Here is a 26,017-nt window from a genome sequence, read left to right as displayed (position 1 = left end):
CTCAAAGGTTTGACATTCGAATCCTTGACAAGCCAATAAATAACAAATGTTTATGTTTTTTGTTTTCTAAATTTATAAGGTTGGAACAAAAGCATGACATAAAGAATTTGTGTTTAAGTTGCAATAAAATTTTACCAATATCTTAGAGTGTTCAATAAGAAGATTAGGATAGGACCCAGTTGCATTAATTCTTAATGTGGACGCAGCCAAGATGTAGACAATAGGATAGCCAATTGAGTTTATAAGCATTAACATCTCTATATAAAAATGAGGGTATATCAGTCCAGGAAACAAGAAGAACAAAGACCTCGTAAAAAGTGAAGTTTTGGCAGGTTTTTGTTTTAGTTTATTTATTATATGAATAAGATATTCGTTTATGTGGTGGGTTAATTTATTTGAGAGAAGAGTGGAAGACAGGTGGCATAGCTCTTCAATGGGCATGTGAAGTAGTGAGTGCGGGCTGCGGAGCAAATGGTCGGCAAACCATGGGGTAGTGATAATAGCTTGTGGGTAACAAAAAATAAGACGTCCATTCTTTTGACCAAACAAAATTCCCCACAGATTTGTTGACCATTCAATTCCAATGCAACCATTAATAATAAGATACATTCTCACGGCTCCTTGCATTATCTATTTATACAGTTTTTGTTCGTATTTTGGGGCACCTCCAAATTTATGAAGTTATCAAATATCAAAGATATTCCCAGTTAATTGTCTTTTTCTTATTAAAATCTTCTTTAGTAATTTAATACTTCTTGAAGCTCTTAATTTTTATACTTAAAACAATAAAATCCAATAGTGGATAGAAAAAAACTCTACTCCACAACTAATATATATATATAATCTAAACAATAAAATACAATAGTTGGATAGAAATAAAACTCTACTCCACAATATATATAATATATTCGAACAAGACAACAAGTTTACGTTATATCTCAACTAATCATAGGATCTATTAACATTTTACAAACTTAATGTTTAGATAAACCACAAATTTGTAGAGCTCAAGGTGAAAGGTGGTTTGAACCCAACAGTTAATAAATGGAGCAAACCTTATTTGATCACCAGGCCAAACCCTTGAGGTTCACATTATATTATAATGCTTCCAAATTAAGAATTTTAAATTATTATAAAAAAAAAAAATAGTTTAATAAAAAGTATAAGCCTTTTTTAAAATCTAAAAGCAATTTAAATACTTTTTAACAATTTATCAAATATTTTTTCATAATATTAAAAATGAATCTAAAAAATAAACTATATGTACATAAAGTCTAAGATGTAATTTATGAGAAAGCAACGCAATTAAATTTGAGCACCACAATATAACAGGTTTATCCTGGGAAATAAATTATACGTAGAATATATGGGTACCATGTCCTTATCTTAATCAAATTGTTTAAATCATTTATAATCTTTTCTCTTTATTTATCTTTATATAATTAATGTGATTAACAATGTTAAATTGAAAATATATATCATTATGATACAACTAATTTGATATCCTTGAGGGATCATTAACTTCTCTCTTGTCGTCAGCATTATATAAGGATTAGATCACATAACTACTTGAGCTTGGCTCCACAACTCATCATGTTCTACTCAAAGGAATAATATATATTTAATAATTTGGTCCATCATGTTTTTAATGAGTTACTCTATCAGATCCATAGTTTATGCTTCTCGTAGCATCAAGTTACATTTTAGGTCCTATCTGTATGATTGTCTATAATATGATTGATATCCTTTTAGACTAGATCGATTCTAAAATCTTTTTGAGAAAAATAAGATGATTCACTTCGTCTTCTCGATTATGTAGTATGAGAATCTGGCTCTGATACTAAAAAAGGTACAGACCTCGTCGACGGTGCTAAAAGGTTATGAAGTTTATGCATGTGTAAATTATGATAATCAACCTATTTGAAGATAGATAACCGATCAACATGGCGATCGGTCGAATATATGGTCAAGACTTCTCTTTATCCACATACCTTTAACATCATCTAAAAAATGTAGTGAAAATAGTAGCACAAATATAAAATGATGAAAAACAGTGTTTACAAGGTATGTACATTATTGAAATATACATATGTTGTAATGTAAAAAGTGGTAAAATATATACATAAATATAAGAAATCTTTTTGAAAATAATGAAATTAAAGAGTTGGTAATTGGTATTCAAAACTGTCAAATTTTGGTCACTCCAATTTATTAAATAGCGCCTAAAATTTAATGCAAGAGAGAAAATAGGTCGTGGTTAACAAAGAGATTTAGGAAATAAAAGAGGGACAGTCTTGGAAAAAAATAAAATATATTTGTAAATAGTATTTTAAAAATGATTTTAATGATTATTGAAATTTAATAATAATGAGGCTTAAATAAAACCATATTTTTAACCTTTTAGTGGTCCACGAGGACCACGCCTTTTAAAAGCATTTTATTGGACTTCAGCATTCAACTTCAATTGCCGATACCAGTTGCGTGACGAATAAAATTTTAAAGTTTTCACAATTTTTTTTTTTTTTTTCTCAAGTAATTTAATAGTTAAAAACGTTTTCAGAAAATACTTCGAAACGTTTATCATTATTTCGTAAATAGATCAAAAAGTGAATGTAAAAATGAATTCAATAAATCTAAAATAAATAAAAATGAACTCGATACGGGATTTATTTTCTCAGATCGCTTGTATTAAATACCCTGATAAGGGTTTTATCATAATTTGTAATATTTTTAAGGGGAGTTATTGATTCTTTTTTAAGAGTTTTAGTAATATTACTCTTTCACGTGATAAAATGAAATAAACCCTTATGATATCATATCAATTCTTTTTCATTACATTTTGGGTTTAACCACAGTAAAAGAGCAAAAGAAGATCTAAAATAATATTCTAAGTTTGAGTCCTCTTATGATAAAGAATAATAAGAGTCTAATATATTCCTCAAGTTCAAGCCCCCAGGCCCCATTAAGGGTGGTCAAGAAGTTCTTATTCCCTATAGTTCTAGGTCCTGAAAAATTAGCTTAAACATACGTAAGCTGAGCCGGACACCCGATCATTAAAAAAAAAAAATAAAAAAAATCATGTACTTTATAATAAAGCTGCCGAAGATTCATTGAATTTGAAGATAATCAAGTGGGAGAATGAATGAGTCAGCTCGAGAAGCCCCAGCATTGAATAGTTAGTTCGAAGTAATTAAAGCTAAAAGGTTGAAGAAAGCTGAAAGCTAGGTGGTATGGTGATGCCACCAATGATCCCGAGGTCCCCCAACGGTTGAACACAATCGACATTGACACTTTCTTGAACCACCCTAATTTATTTCTTTTTCTTCAATTACAGAAAAAAATTAAGAAAAACCCTGTGTCATTGTGATCTATCATTTATCATGGAAGGTGGAATATTCTCACATGAAACTTCACAAATCTTAGATAGTAATAATGATGGTATCAAAAATCTGCGATTAAACGGGTGTACCAAATTGTTTTCTGTAATTAAGAGGACGGTTCCTAACGTTATTAATATTGATAGGAACCCTGCACAAGAACCACAGCACGGTTAATTCGTAGCTCTCCATCTGCAAATGATTTATTGCTTTGAGTATAACTGAGATTGAAGAACACTCATATTAGTTCTTCCACAAAGAAAAGATAAAGAAGGAAAGCAATTGAGAAACGCCGGGTCTGCATTCAAAATGATCCTTAGATGCATAGTTCGATAGTGTTGACTGAATATCGTGTCAATGTAAATTACAACTTGGTAAAACATGGCATTTATTTGTAAGAATTTTCACTATTGGATTTCTTATACATGAATGTTTAAAATCAAAAGGATGAGGAATATAAACAAAAACTATTTAGGTAACTATTTGAAGCTTCTGTCAGGTTCTAGTTTCTTTTAAAAATCACTTGATACCATCAAGCTGTGGTGGTAGAGATGAGAAGCTGAGAAACTTTTACATCAAGGCACTGATGCCGTCCACACAATAATCAACTGCAACAAGAATTACCTCATGCTTGTACTGGAGTACATTGAGGAACATCGACCAACCGCTCTATTGTTTGCAGCTGATCATAGGGTGCTATCTGTACCACAATTAAAAGAAAAACAAATAGTTACAACATAATTTTAATACATTTTTGGCAGTATCATGTAAATGTGGCATAGAGTCAGCATAACATCACTATGATAAGTTTTGAATTTAGCCATAGATTCAGTAACACTCGAAACATCGAACTAATACTAATATTTGGACAGGCAGGTGTTGAATTTCATTACAGGAAAATTGACTACTCTCCTTGCATTACATTAGTCCCTTTCAGAAATTTTCCTCATGCATAAAAGTAATACAATCATATAATTTTCTACTTTCTTACAAACAAAATAAGGCATATTACCTGGCTAAATCCATCAGGCCAAGTAATTGACACGGCATAGTTTCCCATAGGCCGAATTTCTTCAGGTTCAATATCTTCTGAAACATCAGTGTACTCCAGCTTTTGCTCACCGGTCCATTCATCCTGTTTGAAAACCAGAAAAAATGAAGAGGGGAAAAGAGGAAAAAATTTAGTCAAACTTGTGGATAATCTAAGATAATCATCAGAACAATTAAATCAACTACAGAGAAAAACTTCGTCTGAATTCTTTCTTGTTCCTAGAAAGTAACATTTTGTCTGTTTGTCATAAGTCAAAGGAGCCAGAAAAGAGTTTGGTTACTTCTGCTATCTGTTACATCAACTGCTTTCTCTTAAAAGTCTTAAATTACATGCCTTTTAGACTTTAACTTCAGCTAATACATTTTTCCATCAAGTTAATCTCCAGAGTCTCAGGATTGCTTTAAAACCTGTCACTGCTCTAGTGCCAAGTCGTTTGAAGAAATCAAAGACTTTCAAATTCTTTTGTGTGGATGAAACGGCCACCATTTGAAGAGTGTATGTTTTATACTTCATAAACAAATAATCTATATGTTCTTTTAACAATTATATATATATATATATATATTTCTTCCTATGAGAAGAATATTAACACATACAAATCATTTCCCCAAGATACAGGGAGGAAAAAGGAAAATCACTGAAATGGTGAACTAAAATATAAACTAAAACAAGACATTGTTTTGTTCTAAATATGATTTTTTCTTGGTCTGACAAATCACTTTCAAGATCCATTAATGGATCTTTATAGATGATTTTTACTGTGAAAAGAAATTTTTTCATGCAATTTCCTTACCTACCAAGACTTTTGTACAATGAGCACATCCCCCTCCACCAAAAGTATGAGTTAGTAAGAAAGTTACACCCATGTTTCTCTCTCTCTATCTCTCTCTCTAAGAATTACCAATAATTCATGTGAATTGAAAAAAAAACACGTGAGGTAAGAATACTGTCCATCACTCTGAATAAGGAACCGAAAAAAGGACTGTTCTTAGTGTCATGTTTTCGCTTTGGAAATATGAGTTTTGGGAACACCGTTTCTAATGGTGCATGCAAGATATAGCTTTATCAGTGGCACTTATAAGCACACTGCAGTATAACATCTTATTTTGGAATCTATTGACTATTCTTGAGCAGAATGGTAACACCATTTCAGTGAGCTAAGTCAGGTTATATTGTTTATATGCCCCTATCACAATTAAATTTGGGTATTATAGATTAAAAATTAAAGGCCTAGCTACTAAATACCAATAAAAAGTATGAACTGTTCAAAATAAATCCACATATACCACACTTTGGGCAGAACGATCATTTCTTCTCACAGTTGCAGGATGCAGAAAGAACTCTTCATCTGAATTTGGTACTTTAACCCTGATTGCCTTGACTGATTTATCGTAGGAAACAGCTGTTGACACTAAGGAAAGACAACAACAAAAGAAACTATTTATTTCCACCTAAAGTAACTTGGAAGTTTTGAATAAAAACTCCAGAAAATCAAAATGAATGGTCCAGAGGTGATTGTAAGAGTATTAAGTTCTAGGTAATATGTGCACAAAGAGTGGAAGCTTTCTTTTCATTAACTCACCAACTTATATGGAACATATTCATAAGAGCATGGAAAAGAGATAGATACCTTGTTGGCGAATCCTGGCACACTGCTGTACCACACAAACTCCAAGGTCCTGAAATGTTGTTGCAACTTCACCTAGAGGATCAGCCACCACTTCAGGCATTCCACTATCTCCAGAAGCAGATAGCTACAAAAATAAATGTAATGAGAAAGACTTTATTGATTCATAATGGAGTACAGAATATCCATGTCCCAAGGCATAAAATATGATAGTAAAACTTGAGGACTATACCGTTAAGTATAAGTTTACTTCATTTATATAATTTAGAAATACGTATTTAATTAAAATAATCTAGTTACAACAGGGCCAAACGAAATGAATAATTCAAATGAAAGGAAAAATAACAAGAATTTTTAGGCAGAATTTTCCTGGGATTATAGTTCATCTGACAGAGTAGGTTTCAAAGGATAAGCACTTATCACACTCACACGTTTGAGATCGAAATAACTAGAGAACATCACATGCTTATATCAAAGCTGTTTTAGTTCAAGTTACCTACTACATCACCCATATATATCTATTTTAGCATCAAAGCTCCAGCTTGGCTTATCACCAGAAATTCTATGAAAAATAATGGAACCAAGTAGAAAAAAAACATTAAAAAGAAAATCGGAGTGTAAAAATTAAAATTGAGGAAGTTAGTAAAAAACGTATCAGGGAATTTATTTTTAAAGAAAAAATAAAAAAAAATTCTTTCCAATAAAGTCTCAGCAAAGTATAAAAACTTAGCATACAAAGTTGCGGTTAGATTGATTAACTGGGTAAGCACTAACTGCTGATGCTTTAAAAAAGGATAATCACCATTAAAAAAAGAAGAAGAAGAAGAAGCAAGCCAAAGCCAAACCAAAACCAAAAAAAGAAAAAAAAACAAAAGTTAAGCTTGCATGTAAAAGTAAGATAACTGAGGTGAACTTTTCTGCTTTATCTAGGTTGAAGATATACCTGGGAGAAGCCCAATGAGTATGGCTTCTTAAATAGGTCTGGCCTTTTCGTAGAAGCATGCATCCAATCATACCAGACTGGAGTGGCCGATAAAAACTGATGATTTTATACAATTTCGTCCAAAAGAGTAATCAAATCGTTGGCAAAAGCGTCATACGAAGAGTACTTGACAGGATCGTAAAGGTTTGGATCTTGACAGATCCTGAGAAGGGCCAGTCGAAACTATAATCTTGTAATGCTGAGCCAAAAAGGGAGTGATTTTGTCCCAGATAGATTGGTCTCCCCAAACCCATGTGCAAGAATCATGGGTTCAGTGCCGGAGCCGATGACTTTTGCGTTCAGGGCCACTGAGAGACCTTGTTCTGCATCACCATGTTTAGTGGAAAACTAAGTACCAGGAAAAGGTAGATGTAGTGCTGGGGAGAGCTGTACTCAGAATGGTTTGTAGTAAATGGATGGCTATTTATATAATTAGAAAGCAAGAGAGCCTTAGTAGTAATACCAAAGAAATCAAGGTGACTTTATTTGTTATGATAAAATTCATAATGTATTCATCGGGTTTCCTTGTTTTAACAGTAAAAATAAAAAACCATGAAAAGTCTATTTTTTGTTATATTGATAATTATAATTTATAATTTCTCTTGAAACACTCCTTATAATTATATATTTTTTTTTTTATATTTTTTACTGAAAAAGAACTTATCCTATTACACGTGTATTTTATATTTCCTCAATTGTTATGGTCAACTTACAGAAACAAGAGTCAATGGTGTGAAACGCGCAATGAAGTATGAACAATCAAGCCGCAAATTGCCAATCATAATTAGAGGATTAAACGGTAAGGAAAAAGGAGAGGCAAAGGGTGAGTTAATTAATTACTCCTCCTTGGATTGGGTATGTATTAATGAAGAGCCAATCTCGGCACCAAGGTAGGAGTTGAATAAGTCAAATTGCAGGCTGATACATGTAGACGTAGGAAGCAGATTAAAAATTTATTGGGGCGGTTGGGATCATTTACTCATTCTTTTTGAGATATATTGATAAAAGAGGCCCACCACCCTAACTGCTGTCGTAGTCGTAGGCCGAGCTGACCAAAATTGTTTGTAATTCTGCATGCGGAAATGCAATAATTAACAGCCCTTTATATTATATACAATCTGTTTTTACACAAAGCAAATGTAATTAAAAGGGCAATATGAGTTTATATTCAGTAGAGGGTGGGGCAGATAAGAAGACAGCTCAACCACGAGAAAAGGATGGAGGCGTGAAGGGGGGACATCTAACGGTGATGTGTTCATACGCAAAAAGCATTCTTTTGTCTGTTTGGTTTGGTGTTTTAAATTTATATATTAATAATTCTGTGCAAAATAAGGCCAACTTTACCTTTTTCTTCCATTAATGACTATCTGCTATTGTTCAGACTTTGACCCCACCCCCACCCCCACTCCCATCACATAATTTTATTATATTTCCAATATTTATTATTTATGACAATACTATTAGAGAGGATAACGTTATTGCCTCCATCATAAAAATAAAAATATTTATTATTATTTTTTTTATCCGTTTTCAAATATTTTCTTTTTAGTATATGTTTCTCTCCCGTCTCCGCTTCATGTAAATGGTTAAATTCCAAAAGCTTGAATCAAATACTAGTCGGAGACGGAGTAGCATCATATTGAATCACCAATAGTTGATTTTTCAACGACCATATTTGACCAGGTATCCTTACCCTTCCCTACAAAATTCAAAAGTTAACTTTTAGGTTGCAGTGGAACAAACAGATTATCTTTTTGCCGATTTTCAAAATTATCAGCTAGTGCGTTGCGTATCACATGTTGCAATTTTCTTTTATCAGTAGGTTTAAAATTGATAGCCAAATGACACTTTATTAGGGATTGTAGAATTCAAATTTATAAACTTTTTTTGTTTTTTTTAAGGCCATTCAGTAGTGTTATTTCAATCTTTCCTCGTATGAATACCTTATTAAATTACCTAATGATGCTATTAACCAAAACATAAACTCATATCGCCCTTCTAATTTACTATTTGTAAATTCAATATATAAGAAAAAAATATGGTTTTTGGCTTAAAATGTTAAAAAATGAGGCCTAATATAATTTTAATTTACTCAATGGTGTGACAAAGGTGGAAAGATGCACATGTTATTGGCTTAGAAGAAGATACGGTAATTTCCTCATGAAATATGTTACATCACAGTGACGTCACAATAATCAAAGGCTGGAATGGAATTATTTACTTACTGAGAATCTTAGACAATGGTTACACTTATTGGATTTAACGACGGTCCATCAATTTTTCAAAAGGATTTTTTTTTTTTAGAATGGAAATTTATTATTATTATTTCTTGTGGTAACTGGTAAAGGAAAGCTACAGAGCACTTGATCTTCGCTCGTGACAGATTCTGGCTTTTTCTGGCCGCTTCATCAGAGATTATTCCTAAAATTATATAAAGGATAAATACTAATTAAATAAGCAAAAGATATATCACAATTATAACTTATTAGCTTAGCGGCCAACCTAATCCGTACTTTAACCCTAATTGTGCAAAGCATCTTACGAACATACCAAACAATAATCTTATGTATTAGGAATGTACTACTTACATTATAATTATTATTGTTCTGCTCAAATAAAGTTTAGTTTTGGAATCTCTTATCAGTGCCTACATAATTAACGGTTATTATTTTCTACTTTTTAAAAGTTAAATATTCGAGTATTTTTTGCTCTCATAGGTTTGACATTCGAATCTCTGACAAGCACATAATAAACAAATGTTATTGTTTTTTGTTTTCTAAAATTTATAAGGTTGGAAAAAAAGCATGACATAAAGAATTTGTGTTTAAGTTGCAATAAAATTTTACCAATATCTTAGAGTGTTCAATTAAGAGATTAGGATAGGACCCCAGTGCATTAATTTCTTAATGTGGACGCCAGCAAGATGTAGACAATAGGATTAGCCAAATTGAGTTTATAAGCATTAACATCTCTATATAAATGAGGGTTGAATCAGTCCAGGAAACAGAAGAACAAAGACCTCGTAAAAAGTGAAGTTTTGGCAGGTTCTGTTAGTTTATTTATTATAATGATAAGATATTCGTCTTTATGGGGTGGGTTAATTTATTTGAGAAAGAGTGGAAGACAGGTGGCCATAGCTCTTCAATGGGCATGTGGAGTAGTGAGTGTCGTGCGCGGAGCAAATGGGCGGCAAAACCATTGGGTAGTGAATAATAGCTTGTGGGTAACAAAAATAAGACGTCCATTCTTTTGACCAAACAAAATCCCCCACAGATTTTGTTGACCATTCAATTCAATGCAACCATTAATAATAGATAATCTCACGGCTCCTTGCATCTTCATATATTATACAGTTTTGTTGTATTTTGGGACACCTCAAAATTTATGAAGTTATCAAATATCAAAGATTTCCCTGTTAATTGTCTTTTTTCTTATTAAAATCTTCTTTAGTATTTAACTACTCTTGAAGCTCTTATAAATTTTATACTTAAAACAATAAAATCACAATAGTGGATAGAAATAAAACTCTACTCCACAACTATATATATATATATCTTAAAACAAATAAATCACAATAGTTGGATAGAAATAAACTTACTCAACTAATATATATATATATTTCGAACAAAGACAAACAAGTTTACGTATATCTCAACTAATCATTAGATCTATTAAACATTTTACAACTTAATTCTAGATAAACCACAAATATGTAGTGATCTCAAGGTGAAAGGGTGTTGAACCCAACAAGTTAATAAATGGAGCAAACCTTATTTGATCACCAGGCCAACCCTTGAGGTTCACAATTATATTATAATGTTCCAAAAAGAATTTTAATAATTTATTATAAAAAAAAAATTAGGTAATAAAAAGTATAAGCCTTTTTTAAAATCTAAAAGCAATTTAAATACTTTTAATCAATTTATCAAATATTATTTCAATAATATTTAAAAATGAATCTAAATAAATAAAATATATGTACACTAAAGTCTAAGATGTAATTATGAGAAAGCAACGCAATTAAATGAGCACCACAATATTAAACAGGTTTATCCTGGGAAAAAATTATATGTAGAATATATGGGTACCAGTCCCTATATTTAATCAAATTGTTTAAATCATTTATGACTTTTCTCTTTCATTTATCTTTATATAATTAATGTGATTAACAATTGTTAAATTGAAAAATATATATCATAATGATACAACTAATTTGATATCCTTGAGGTATCATATAACTTCTCTCTTGTCGTCAGATTATATAAGGATTAGATCACATAAACATTGAGCTTGGCCCACAACTCATCATGCTTCTACTCAAAGGAATAATATAATTTTAAATAATTTGGTCCATCATGTTTTTTTAATAGAAGTTCTCTATCAGATCCATAGTTATGCTTCTCGAGCATCAAGTTACATTTTATAGGTCCTATCTGTATGATTTAGTCTATAATATGATTGATATCCTTTGAGACTAGATCGATTCTAAAATCTTTTTTGAGAAAAATAAGATGATTCACTTCGTCTCCGATTATAGTAGTATGAGAATCTGGCTCTGATAATAAAAAAGGTACAGACCTCTCGACGGTGCTAGAAGGTTATGAAGTTTATGCTGTGTAAAATTATGATAACAACCTATTTGAAGATAAACGATCAACATGGCGATCGGTCGAATATATGGTCAAGACTTTCTTATCCACATACCTTTAACATCATCTAAAAATGTCAGTGAAAATATAGCACAAAATATAAATGATGATAAAACAGTGTTTTACAAGGTAGTCATTATTGAAATCATACATAATGTTGTAATGTAAAAAGTGGTAAAAATATATACATAAATTAAGAAATCTTTTTGAAATAATGAAATTAAAGGTTGGTAACTTGGTATTCAAAACTGTCAAATTTTGGTCACTCCAATTTATTAAATAGCGCCTAAAATTTAATGCAAGAGAGAAAATAGGTCGTGGGGTTAACAAAGAGATTTAGGAAATAAAAGAGGGACAGTCTTGGAAAAAAATAAAATATATTGTAAATAGTATTTTAAAAATGATTTTATGATTATTGAAATTTAAATAATAAATGAGGCTTAAAAAAACCATATTTTTAACCTTTAGTGGTCCACGAGGACCACGCTTTTGAAAAGCATTTTATTGGACTTCAGCATTTCACACTTCAATTGCCGATACCAGTGCGGGACGAATAAACATTTTAAAGTTTTTCACAATTTTTTTTTTTTTTTTTCAAGTAATCTTAATAGTTAAAAACGTTTCAGAAAATACTTCGAAACGTATTATCATTTATTTGTAAATAGATCAAAAAGTGAATGTAAAAAATGAATTCAATAAATCAAAATAAATAAAAATGAACTGCGATACGGGATTTATTTCTCAGATCGTTGTATTAAATACCCTGATAAGGGTTTTATCATAATTTTGTAATATTTTTAAGGGGAGTTATTGATTTCTTTTTAAGAGTTTTAGTAATATTTACTCTTTCACGTGATAAAATGAAATAAACCTTATGATATCATATCAATTCTTTATCATTACATTTTAGGGTTTAACCACAAGTAAAGAGCAAAAGAAGAATCTAACATAATATTCTAAGTTTGATCCTCTTAGAAAAAGAAAATAGAGGATCTAATATATCTCTCAAGTTCAAGCCCCCACGGCCCCTATAAGGGTGGTCATAGAAGTTCTATTCCCTATAGTTCTAGGGTCCTGAAAAATTAGCTAAAACATAGTAAGCTGAGACGGACAACCGATCATTAAAAAAAAAAAAAAAAAAATCATGTACTTTATATAAAGCTGCCGAAGATTCATTGAATTTGAAGATAATCAAGTGGGATGAAATGAGTCAGCTCGAGAAGCCCCAGCATTGAATAGTTAGTTCGAAGTAATTAAAGCTAAAATGTGAAGAAAGCTGAAAGCTAGGTGGTATGGTGATGCCACCAATGATCCCGAGGTCCCCAACGGTTGAACACAATCGACATTGACATTCTTGAACCACCCTAATTTATTTCTTTTCTTCAATTACAGAAAAAAATTAAGAAAAACCCTGTGTCATTGGATCTATCATTTACATGGAAGGTGGAATATTCTCACATGAAACTTCACAAATCTTGATAGCAATAATGATGGTATCAAAAATCTGCGATTAAACGGGTGTACCAAATTGTTTTCTGAATTAGAGGACGGTTCCTAACGTTATTAATGTTGATAGGAACCCTACAAGAACCACAGCACGGTTAATTCGTAGCTCTCCATCTGCAAATGATTTATTGCTTGAGTATAACTGAGATTGAAGAACACTCATATTAGTTCCCACAAAGAAAGATAAGAAGGAAAGCAATTGAGAAACGCCGGGTGCATTCAAAATGATCTAGATGCAAAGTTCGATAGTGTTGTAGAATATGTGTCATGTAAATACAACTTGGTAAAACATGGCATTTATTTTAAGAATTTTCACCTATTGGATTTCTTATACATAATGTTTAAAATCAAAAGGATGAGGAATATAAACAAAAAAATATTTAGGTAACTATTTGAAGCTTCTGTCAGGTTCTAGTTTCTTTAAAAATCACTTGATACCATCAAGCGTGGTGGTAGAGATGAGAAGCTGAGAAACTTTTACATCAAGGCCTGATGCCGTCCACACAATAACAAGTAAATGAGGATCTTTTCTATTCACTAAACTTCTACCATTATGGATTCAAAGTCCTAGGATACGAAGATCCTACAACTACTATATAAACAAGAGTCACTCATATGTTTAGGCATTCAATCTCAATACCACTTACTTGCACCCAAACTTTGACTTCTAAGAATTATACACCTACACTGTGGTTCTAATCTCCGACTAAACTGCCGGTAACCCTTCATTCCCTTAACCCTCACTAAATTTCCTCATTCAACCTTATTGACTTGAGCGTTAGAGTGTTTATGACAGACACCACACCGGTGTTTACGTAAGTTTCCCGCTTGTTTACTTTGTATGCAGGTACAATGGATTGTATATGGCCTCAACGTCACATGATAGACCCTCTTTTCGTGACCATAGATTTTAGTATCTATAGGTATTACAGATTTTAACTTAAATATATAGTGTGAAAATAATCTTAGTGGATAGAGTTAACCATTTGATAGTGTTAAATATCCACAAGGTTAACCACAACTGGATGGTTTGATGATAAAAGAACAAAAAGAGGTTTTATAAACTTCTGAGTTTGAATCCCCCTAAGTACTAATAAGGATGGTCACTAGGGTTTTTACTCAGTTGACAATTCTAAGGTTCAGAGATTAATTGAGGTGCATACAAATCGACCTGAACAACAAAAATGATTATATATATATCCACAAGGTTAATGCTACCCATCTCCAAATGATATCCCAAAAAACTTTAAGTGAAACGTGTAATCGTATATAGTGATGATACGATAAATGATGTGTTAATACCGCAAAGGATAACACATCATTTCGGATGTGACTTTTTTGGATATATTCTAGAAAGAGTAGTTATTACTCTATCCACAAGTAAACTCACATTGGTTCTCTAATTTCAGCATGCATGTTTAAGAAAAAATCGCCTGGAAAGCATGTATTCATTAATCAAACTATAGACTGAACTGGACTGGAATATAACGCAATTAATGGGTTCTACTTCTACAGGACGGCTTAAAAGTTGATATGCTATCCTTTGGATTATTGGATGTGATTATATATAATTGATTTTATTTAATTTTTATTTTTCTACGAAGAAAGAAAACGTATACGGTTTGAAGTCCAAAGCCTGACCCGGATCTAGCAGACTATATATATTTTATATGAAATTAACCTAAAAAAAGGTTTTGTATATATTAGTTTCCTATGTCTCTAATTCATGGATCTCAACTTTGAGATATGCAGCATCTCCTTCAATGGCAAGTGTCTAAATGAAAAACTTTTGGGAATATGTTATTTCCATCATGGGTAGTGATTCTTAGTTTGAGCTGGCCGCCGATCGAGTAATTGCACGTATATACCATCCAGCTATATATCAATGACACTACCTTGAATTAATTCCAAGTATCAACTCAAGAGAGATGATAAACGACTTCCAACCACGCTGCTGCATATTATTAAATTCCAACTAAAATTTACTACACAAAACACATTCTACATCCCATCCTTCAAAATATAGTTCCTATCAAGTTAAGAACACAACAAACTAAAGGCAAATATTTAGCGACTTATTTCTCTTAAATAAGCAGACAAAGAAAAACGAGATAGATATGTGTATATATCATATTATATCTTCTTAAGATCGATCAAAGATCAAAACCCTAACACTCCTCCAAGGACTTGAACAAGCTGCTGGTGAGCAGTGAGCTGTGGGAAATGTCCATTAGTCTCTATCATCTCCACAGTTGATTTTCCCTTAATCTTCTCTTGCATGTAGTGAGCAACCGAGTTTGGAACAACAATGTCACTAGTAGTTTGGATGATTGTGCATGGAGTAATAACTTTATCCAGAATTTCCCTTTCGTCACTGTAAAACACGGTTTTGGCCAAGGGTAATGCAACTTCAGGTCTCATTGAACTCAAACATTTCTGAAGCTTCTCAACCGAGAGGGGATCTTTTGAGTCCACAACAAGAGAAGCAAAGTTTGAAGCCCAGCTGAGATAGTCGGTTTCCACGTTTGAAATGATTTCCTCAATCCCTGAGCTGCTAAACCCTCCTTCGTAATCATCCGTGTTTATGTACCTATATAATATTAATATGAGAATGAAATTTAATTTATAACTTTTCTTGTTGGCAACAAATTAATAACTATTAACCTAACTATCTAAGCCCTATAGAGACAACAGAAAGACATAAAATTGGACCCATTATTAATGTCTTTCGGCCGGCTTCACTGGTACTTCAGTATTTTGTGGAATTTTTAGTGAACAAGTTATTATTTATTAATCGCAAGTAGTTTAAGCTAAAGAGACAAAAGTCTTAGCTTAAGCTACTATCGATCCCATCTAAAGGTTGTTTGCGTTTGTGCTGAAGCAGCTGAAATTATTGAGGACACAGAAAAATATATAGTTTTGAGAAGATTCATGAGCCACACAATTGAAGTGAACGAGATTAGGATTCAAGAACACGCCAATATATATATCTTAAACTGAGTCTCCCATCACCACCACACGTTTGAGATCGAAATAACTAAAGAAAATCACATGCTTTATATCAAAGCTGTTTTAGTTCAAGTTACCTACTACATCACTCCATATATATCTATTTTAGCATCAAATGCTCCAGCTTGGCTTATCACCAGAAATATTCTATGAAAAATAATGGAACCAAGTAAGAAAAAAACATTAAAAAAGAAAAATCGGAGTGTAAAAATTAAAATTGAGGAAGTTAGTAAAAAACGTATCAGGGAATTTATTTTTAAAGAAAATAAGAAAAAAAATTCTTTCCAATAAAGTCTCAGCAAACTTAGTATAAAAACTTAGCATACAAAGTTGCGGTTAGATTGATTAACTTGGGTACGCATAACTGCTGATGCTTTAAACAAGGATAATCACCATTAAAAAAAGAAGAAGAAGAAGAAAGCCAAAGCCAAAGCCAAAACCAAAACCAAAAAAAGAAAAAAAAAACAAAAGTTAAGCTTGCATGTAAAAGTAAGATAACTGAGGTGAACTTTTCTGCTTTATCTAGGTTGAAGATATACCTGGGAGAAGCTCCAATGAGTATGAGCTTCTTAAATAGGTCTGGCCTTTTCGTAGAAGCAATGCATCCAATCATACCAGACATGGAGTGGCCCATAAAAACTGATGATTTTATACAATTTCCGTCCAAAAGAGTAATCAAATCGTTGGCAAAAGCGTCATACGAAGAGTACTTGACAGGATCGTAAAGGTTTGGATCTTTAACAGATCCTGAGAAGGGCCAGTCGAAAACTATAATCTTGTAATGCTGAGCCAAAAAGGGAGTGATTTTGTCCCAGATAGATTGGTCTACCCCAAACCCATGTGCAAGAATCATGGGTTCAGTGCCGGAGCCGATGACTTTTGCGTTCAGGGCCACTGAGAGACCTTGTTCTTGCATCACCATGTTTAGTGGAAACTAAAGCACCAGGAAAAGGTAGATGTAGTGCTGGGGAGAGCTGTACTCAGAATGGTTTGTAGTAAATGGATGGTCTCCATTATATATATTAGAAAGCAAGAGAGCCTTAGTAGTAAATACCAAAAAAATCAAGGTGACTTTTATATTTGTTATAATAAAATTCATAATTGATATCATCGGGTTTCTTTTGTTTTTAACAGTAAAAATAAAAACCATGAAAAGATCTATTTTTTTGTTATATTGATATATTTATAATTTTATAATTTTCTCTTGAAACACTCCTTATAATTATATATATTTTTTTAATATTCTTTTACTTAAAACTTGAAAAAGAACTTATCCTATTACCATGTGCATTTTTTTTTTTTTTTTCTCAATTGTTTATGGTCAACTTACAGAAACAAGAGTCAATGGTGTGAAACGCGCATATGAAGTATGAACAATCAAGCCGCAAATTGCCAATCATAATTAGAGGATTAAACGGTAAGGAAAAAGGGGAGGCAAAAGGGTAAGAGTTAATTACTCCTCCTTGGATTGGGTAGTAATTAATGAAGAGCCAATCTCGGCACCAAGGTAGGAGTTGAATAAGTCAAATTGCAGGCTGATACAGTAGACGTAGGAAGCAGATTAAAAATTTATTGGGGGCGGTTGGGATCATTTACTCATTCTTTTTGAGATATATTGATAAAAGAGGCCCACCACCCTAACTGCTGCTCGTAGTCGTAGGCCGAGCTGACCAAAATTGTTTGTAATTCTGCATGCGGAAATGCAATAATTAACTGCCCTTTATATTATTATTACAATCCTGTTTTTACACAAAGCAAATAGTAAAATAAAAGGGCAATATGAGTTTATGTTCAGTAGAGGGTGGGGCAGATAACGAAGACAGCTCAACCACGAGAAAAGGATGGAGGCGTGAAGGGGGGACATCTAAAGGGTGATGTGTTCATACGCAAAAAGCATTCTTTTGTCTTGTTTCGTTTGGTGTTTTAAATTTATATATTTAATAATTCTGTGCAAAGATAAGGCCAACTCCGACCTTTTTCTTCCATTAATGACTATCTGCTATTCTTCAGACTTTTGACCCCACCACCACCCCCACCTTCCATCACATAAATTTTATTATATTTTCCAATTGTTTATTATTTGTGACTAATACTATGAGAGAGGATAACGTTATTGCCTCCATCAATAAAAATAAAAATTATTTATTATTATTTTATTTTCATACGTTTTCAAATAATTTTCTTTTTATATGTAATGTTTCTCTCCAGTCTCCGCTTCATGTAAATAGTTAAATTCCAAAAGCTTGAATCAAAATACTAGTCGGAGACGGAGTAGCATCATTATTGAATCACCGATAGTTGATTTTACAACCACCATATTTGACCAGGTATCCTTTCCTTACAAAATTCAAAAGTTAACTTTTAGGTTCCAGTGGAACCAAATAGATTATCCTTTTTGCCGATGTTCAAAATTATCAGCTGGAGGCGTTGCGTATCACATGTTGCATATTTTCTTTTTATCAGTAGGTTTAAAATTGATAGCCAAATGATCACTTTTATTAGGGATTGTAAGAATTCAAATTTATAAAACTTTTTTTTGTTTTTTTATCAGGCCATTCAGTAGTGATTATTTCAATCTTTTCCTTCGTATGAATACCTTTATTAATTACCTTAATGATGCTATTAACCAAAACATAAACTCATATCGCCCTTCTAATTTACTATTTGTAAATTCAATTATATAAGAAAAAAAATATGGTTTTTGACTTAAAAATGTTAAAAAATGTAGGCCTAATATAATTTTAATTTACTCAATGATGTGACAAAGTTGGAAAGATGCACATGTATATTGGCTTAGAAGAAGATACGGTAATTTCCTCATGCCATAATGATTACATCACAGTGACGTCACAATAATCCCAAAGGCTGGAATGGAATTATTTACTTACTTAGAATCTTAGATCAATGGTTACACTTTTTGGATTTAATTGACGGTCCATCAACTTTTCAAAAGGATTTTTTTTTTTTTTTTAGAATGGAAATTTTATTATTATTATTTTCTTGTGGTAACTGGTAAAGGAAAGCTACAGAGCTACTTGATCTTCGCTCGTGACAGATTCTGGCTTTTTCTTGGCCGCTTCATCAGACGAATTATTCCATAAAATTATATCAAAGGATAAATACTAATTAAATAAGCAAAAGATATATCACAATTATAACTTATTAGCTTAGCGGCCAACCTAATCCGTACTTTAACCCTAATTAGTGCAAAGCATCTTACGAACATACCAAACAATAATCTTATGTATTAGGAATGTACTACTTACATTATAATTATTATTGTTCTGCTCAAATAAAGTTAGTTTTGGAATCTCTTATCAGTGCCTACATAATTAACGGTTATTATTTTCTACTTTTTAAAAGTTAAAGATTCGAGTATTTTTTGCTCTCATAAGGTTTGACATTCGAATCTCTGACAAGCACATAATAAACAAATGTTATTGTTTTTTGTTTTCTAAAATTTATAAGGTTGGAAAAAAAGCATGACATAAAGAATTTGTGTTTAAGTTGCAATAAAATTTTACCAATATCTTAGAGTGTTCAATTAAGAGATTAGGATAGGACCCCAGCATTAATTTCTTAATGTGGACGCCAGCAAGATGTAGACAATAGGATTAGCCAAATTGAGTTTATAAGCATTAACATCTCTATATAAATGAGGGTTGAATCAGTCCAGGAAACAGAAGAACAAAGACCTCGTAAAAAGTGAAGTTTTGGCAGGTTCTGTTAGTTTATTTATTATATGATAAGATATTCGTCTTATGGGGTGGGTTAATTTATTTGAGAAAGAGTGGAAGACAGGTGGCCATAGCTCTTCAATGGGCATGTGGAGTAGTGAGTGTCGTGCGCGGAGCAAATGGGCGGCAAAACCATTGGGGTAGTGAATAATAGCTTGTGGGTAACAAAAATAAGACGTCCATTCTTTTGACCAAACAAAATCCCCCACAGATTTTGTTGACCATTCAATTCCAATGCAACCATTAATAATAGATAATCTCACGGCTCCTTGCATCTTCATATATTATACAGTTTTTGTTGTATTTTGGGACACCTCAAAATTTATGAAGTTATCAAATATCAAAGATTTCCCTGTTAATTGTCTTTTTTCTTATTAAAATCTTCTTTAGTATTTAACTACTTCTTGAAGCTCTTATAAATTTTATACTTAAAACAATAAAATCACAATAGTTGGATAGAAATAAAACTCTACTCCACAACTATATATATATATATCTTAAAACAATAAATCACAATAGTTGGATAGAAATAAACTCTACTCCAACTAATATATATATATATTTCGAACAAAGACAAACAAGTTTACGTATATCTCAACTAATCATTAGGATCTATTAAACATTTTACAACTTAAGTTCTAGATAAACCACAAATATGTAGTGATCTCAAGGTGAAAGGGTGTTGAACCCAACAAGTTAATAAATGGAGCAAACCTTATTTGATCACCAGGCCAACCCCTTGAGGTTCACATTATATTATAATGTTCCAAAAAGAATTTTAATAATTTATTATAAAAAAAAAATTAGGTAATAAAAAGTATAAGCCTTTTTTAAAATCTAAAAGCAATTTAAATACTTTTAATCAATTTATCAAATATTATTTTCAATAATATTTAAAAATGAATCTAAATAAAAAAATATATGTACACTAAAGTCTAAGATGTAATTATGAGAAGCAACGCATTAAATGAGCACCACAAATTAAACAGGTTTATCCTGGGAAAAATTATATGTAGAATATATGGGTCCAGTCCCTATATTTAATCAAATTGTTTAAATCATTTATACTCTTTCTCTTTCATTTATCTTTATATAATTAATGTGATTAACAATTGTTAAATTGAAAAATATATATCATAATGATACAACTAATTTGATATCCTTGAGGTATCATATAACTTCTCTCTTGTCGTCAGATATATATAAGGATTAGATCACATAACTATTGAGTTGGCCCACAACTCATCATGCTTCTACTCAAAGGAATAATATAATTTTAAATAATTTGGTCCATCATGTTTTTTTATAGAAGTTACTCTATCAGATCCATGTTTATGCTTCTCGGAGCATCAAGTTACATTTTATAGGTCCTATCTGTATGATTTAGTCTATAATATGATTGATATCCTTTGAGACTAGATCGATTCTAAAATCTTTTTTGAGAAAAATAAGAGATTCACTTCGTCTCCGTTATAGTAGTATGAGAATCTGGTCTGATAATAAAAAAGGTACAGACCTCTCGACGGTGCTAAAGGTTATGAAGTTTATGCTGTGTAAATTATGATAACAACCTATTTGAAGATAAACGATCAACATGGCGATCGGTCGAATATATGGTCAAGACTTTCTTATCCACATACCTTTAACATCATCTAAAAATGTCAGTGAAAATATAGCACAAAAATAAAGATGATAAAACAGTGTTTTACAAGGTAGTCATTATTGAAATCATACATAATGTTGTAATGTAAAAAGTGGTAAAAATATATACATAAATATAAGAAATCTTTTTGAAATAATGAAATTAAAGGTTGGTAACTTGGTATTCAAAACTGTCAAATTTTGGTCACTCCAATTTATTAAATAGCGCCTAAAATTTAATGCAAGAGAGAAAATAGGTCGTGGGGTTAACAAAGAGATTTAGGAAATAAAAGAGGGACAGTCTTGGAAAAAAATAAAATATATTTGTAAATAGTATTTTAAAAATGATTTTATGATTATTGAAATTTAAATAATAAATGAGGCTTAAAAAAACCATATTTTTAACCTTAGTGGTCCACGAGGACCACGCTTTTGAAAAGCATTTTATTGGACTTCAGCATTTCACACTTCAATTGCCGATACCAGTGCGGGACGAATAAACATTTTAAAGTTTTTCACAATTTTTTTTTTTTTTTTTCAAGTAATCTTAATAGTTAAAAACGTTTCAGAAAATACTTCGAAACGTATTATCATTTATTTGTAAATAGATCAAAAAGTGAATGTAAAAAATGAATTCAATAAATCAAAATAAATAAAAATGAACTGCGATACGGGATTTATTTCTCAGATCGTTGTATTAAATACCCTGATAAGGGTTTTATCATAATTTTGTTATTTTTAAGGGGAGTTATTGATTTCTTTTTAAGAGTTTTAGTAATATTTACTTTTCACGTGATAAAATGAAATAAACCTTATGATATCATATCAATTCTTTATCATTACATTTTAGGGTTTAACCACAAGTAAAGAGCAAAAGAAGAATTAACATAATATTCTAAGTTTAGTCCTCTTAGAAAAAGAAAATAGAGGATCTAATATATCTCTCAAGTTCAAGTCCCCACGGCCCCTATTAAGGGTGGTCATAGAAGTTCTATTCCCTATAGTTCTAGGGTCCTGAAAAATTAGTAAAACATAGTAAGCTGAGACGGACACCGATCATTAAAAAAAAAAAAAAAAAAATCATGTACTTTATATAAAGCTGCCGAAGATTCATTGAATTTGAAGATAATCAAGTGGGATGAAATGAGTCAGCTCGAGAAGCCCCAGCATTGAATAGTTAGTTCGAAGTAATTAAAGCTAAAAGTGAAGAAAGCTGAAAGCTAGGTGGTATGGTGATGCCACCAATGATCCCGAGGTCCCCAACGGTTGAACACAATCGACATTGACATTCTTGAACCACCCTAATTTATTTCTTTTTCTTCAATTACAGAAAAAAATTAAGAAAAACCCTGTGTCATTGGATCTATCATTTACATGGAAGGTGGAATATTCTCACATGAAACTCACAAATCTTGATAGCAAAATGATGGTATCAAAATTGCGATTAAACGGGTGTACCAAATTGTTTTCTAATTAGAGGACGGTTCCTAACGTTATTAATGTTGATAGGAACCCTACAAGAACCACAGCACGGTTAATTCGTAGCTCTCCATCTGCAAATGATTTATTGCTTGAGTATAACTGAGATTGAAGAACACTCATATTAGTTCCCACAAAGAAAGATAAGAAGGAAAGCAATTGAGAAACGCCGGGTGCATTCAAAATGATCTAGATGCAAAGTTCGATAGTGTTGTAGAATATGTGTCATGTAAATACAACTTGGTAAAACATGGCATTTATTTTAAGAATTTTCCTATTGGATTTCTTATACATGAATGTTTAAAATCAAAAGGATGAGGAATATAAACAAAAAAATATTTAGGTAACTATTTGAAGCTTCTGTCAGGTTCTAGTTTCTTTAAAAATCACTTGATACCATCAAGCTGTGGTGGTAGAGATGAGAAGCTGAGAAACTTTTACATCAAGGCCTGATGCCGTCCACACAATAATCAACTGCAACAAGAATTACCTCGCTTGTACTGGAGTACATTGAGGAACATCGACCAACCGCCTTTTTTGCAGCTGATCATAGGGTGCTATCTGTACCACAATTAAAAGAAAAACAAATAGTACAACATAATTTTAATAATTTTGGCAGTATATGTAATGGGGCATAGAGTCAGCATAACCACTATGATAAGTTTTGAATTTAGCCATAGATTCAGTAACACTCGAACATCAACTAATACTAATATTTGGACAGGCAGGTGTTGAATTTCATTACAGGAAAATTGAACTCCTCCTTGCATTACATTAGTCCCTTTCAGAAATTTTCCTCATGCATAAAGTAATACAATATATATATTTTCTACTTCTACAAACAAAAAAGGCATATACCTGGCTAAATCCATCAGGCCAAGTATATGACACGGCTGTTTCCCATAGGCCGAATTTCTCAGGGTCAATATCTTCTGAAACATCAGTGTACTCCAGTTTTGCTCACCGGTCCATTCCTGTTTGAAAACCAGAAAAAATGAAGAGGGGAAAAGAGGAAAAAATTTAGTCAAACTTGTGGTAATCTAAGATAATCAAGAAATTAAATCAACTACAGAGAAAAACTTCGTCTGAATTCTTTCTTGTTCTAGAAAAACATTGTCGTTTGTCATAAGTCAAAGAGCAGAAAAGAGTTTGGTTACTTTGCTATCTGTTACATCAACTGCTCTTTAAAAGTCTTAAATTACATGCCTTTTAGACTTTAACTTCAGTAAACATTTTTCCATCAAGTTAATCTCCAGGTCTCAGGATTGCTTAAAACCTGTCACCTGCTCTAGTGCCAAGTCGTTGAAGAAATCAAAGACTTTCAAATTTTTTGTGTGGATGAAAAGGCCACCATTTGAAGAGTGTATGTTTTATACTTCATAAAACAATAATCTAATGTTCTTTTAACAATATATATATATATATATATATATTTCTTCTATGAGAAGAATATTAACACATACATCATTTCCCCAAGATACAGGGAGAAAAGGAAATCACTGAAATGGTGAACTAAAATATAAACTAAAACAAGACATTGTTTGTGTCTAAATATGACTTTTTCTTGGTCTGACAAATCACTTTCAAGATCCATTAATGGCTCTTATAGATGATTTTACTGTGAAAAGAAATTTTTTCATGCAATTTCCTTACCTACCAAGACTTTGTACAATGAGCACATCCCCCTCCACCAAAAGTATGAGTTAGTAAGAAGTTACACCCATGTTTCTCTCTCTCTCTCTCTCTTAGAATTACCAATAATTCATTGAATTGAAAAAAAAAAGTGAGGTAAGAAACTGTCCATCACTCTGAATAGGAACCGAAAAAAGGACTGTTCTTAGTGTCATGTTTTCGCTTTGGAAATATGAGTTTTGGGAACACCGTTTCAATGGTGCATGCAAGATATAGCTTATCAGTGGCACTTATAAGCACACTGCAGTATAACATCTTATTTGGAATCTTTGACTATCTTGAGCAAATGGTAACACCATTTCAGTGAGCTAAGTCAGGTTATATTGTTATATGCCCCTATCACAATTAAATTTGGGTATTAAGATTAAAAATTAAAGCCTAGCTATTAAATACAATAAAAAGTATGAACTGTTCAAAATAATCCACATATACCACACTTTGGGCGAAACGACATTTCTCTCACAGTTGCAGGATGCAGAAAGACTCTTCATCTGAATTTGGTACTTTAACCTGATTGCCTTGACTGATTTATCTGTAGAAACAGCTGTTGACATAAGGAAAGACAACAACAAAAGAAACTATTTATTTCCACCTAAGTAACTTGGAAGTTTGAATAAAAACTCCAGAAATCAAAATGAATGGTCCAGAGGTGATTGTAAGAGTTTTAGTTCTAGGTAATATGTGCACAAAGAGTGGAAGCTTCTTTTCATTAACTCACCAACTTAATGAACATATCATAAGAGCATGGAAAAGAGATAGATACCTTGTTGGCGAATCTGGCACATGCTGTACCACACAAACTCCAAGGTCCTGAAATGTTGTTGCAACTTCACCTAGAGGATCGCCACCATTCAGGCATTCACTATCTCCAGAAGCAGATAGCTACAAAAATAATGTAATGAGAAAGACTTTATTGATTCATAATGGAGTACAGAATATCCATGTCCAAGGCATAAAATATGATAGTAAAACTTGAGGACTATACCTTAAGTATAAGTTACTTCATTTATATAATTTAGAAATACGTATTTAATTAAAAAATTAGTTACAACAGGGCCAAACGAAATGAATATCAAATGAAAGGAAAAATAACAAGAATTTTTAGGCAGAATTTTCCTGGGATTATAGTTCATCTGACGAGTAGGTTTCAAAGGATAAGCACTTAAAAGTAACTTATCATCGGACATACTGTTGGTCTAATGGGAGATCAAACAAATGAGGAATTCAAACTGGAACAACCTGCAAATATGTGGGTGAATATCAGAGT

General features: G+C 31.9%; 2 protein-coding genes across 2 annotated transcripts; both read right to left on the bottom strand.

Moving 5' to 3' along the window:
- Positions 1-3,659: 3,659 nt before the first annotated feature.
- On the bottom strand, positions 3,660-25,981 carry LOC116114781 (fe-S cluster assembly factor HCF101, chloroplastic-like). The gene is made up of 5 exons (XM_031400919.1): positions 25,940-25,981; positions 6,059-6,182; positions 5,715-5,839; positions 4,390-4,512; positions 3,660-4,077 (listed from the first exon to the last, which is right to left on the bottom strand). The coding sequence occupies exons 2-5, from the start codon at positions 6,156-6,158 to the stop codon at positions 4,003-4,005; spliced, it is 423 nt and encodes a 140-aa protein (XP_031256779.1). The 5' UTR covers positions 6,159-6,182; positions 25,940-25,981; the 3' UTR covers positions 3,660-4,002.
- Positions 15,126-17,212, bottom strand: LOC116114780 (strigolactone esterase D14). The gene is made up of 2 exons (XM_031400918.1): positions 16,741-17,212; positions 15,126-15,782 (listed from the first exon to the last, which is right to left on the bottom strand). The coding sequence occupies exons 1-2, from the start codon at positions 17,121-17,123 to the stop codon at positions 15,353-15,355; spliced, it is 813 nt and encodes a 270-aa protein (XP_031256778.1). The 5' UTR covers positions 17,124-17,212; the 3' UTR covers positions 15,126-15,352.
- Positions 25,982-26,017: the final 36 nt, after the last annotated feature.

Source organism: Pistacia vera, unplaced genomic scaffold (assembly GCF_008641045.1).
Source record: "Pistacia vera cultivar Batoury unplaced genomic scaffold, PisVer_v2 Contig723, whole genome shotgun sequence".
NCBI lineage: Eukaryota > Viridiplantae > Streptophyta > Magnoliopsida > Sapindales > Anacardiaceae > Pistacia > Pistacia vera.
This window is presented reverse-complemented; position numbering and strand designations above follow the sequence as displayed.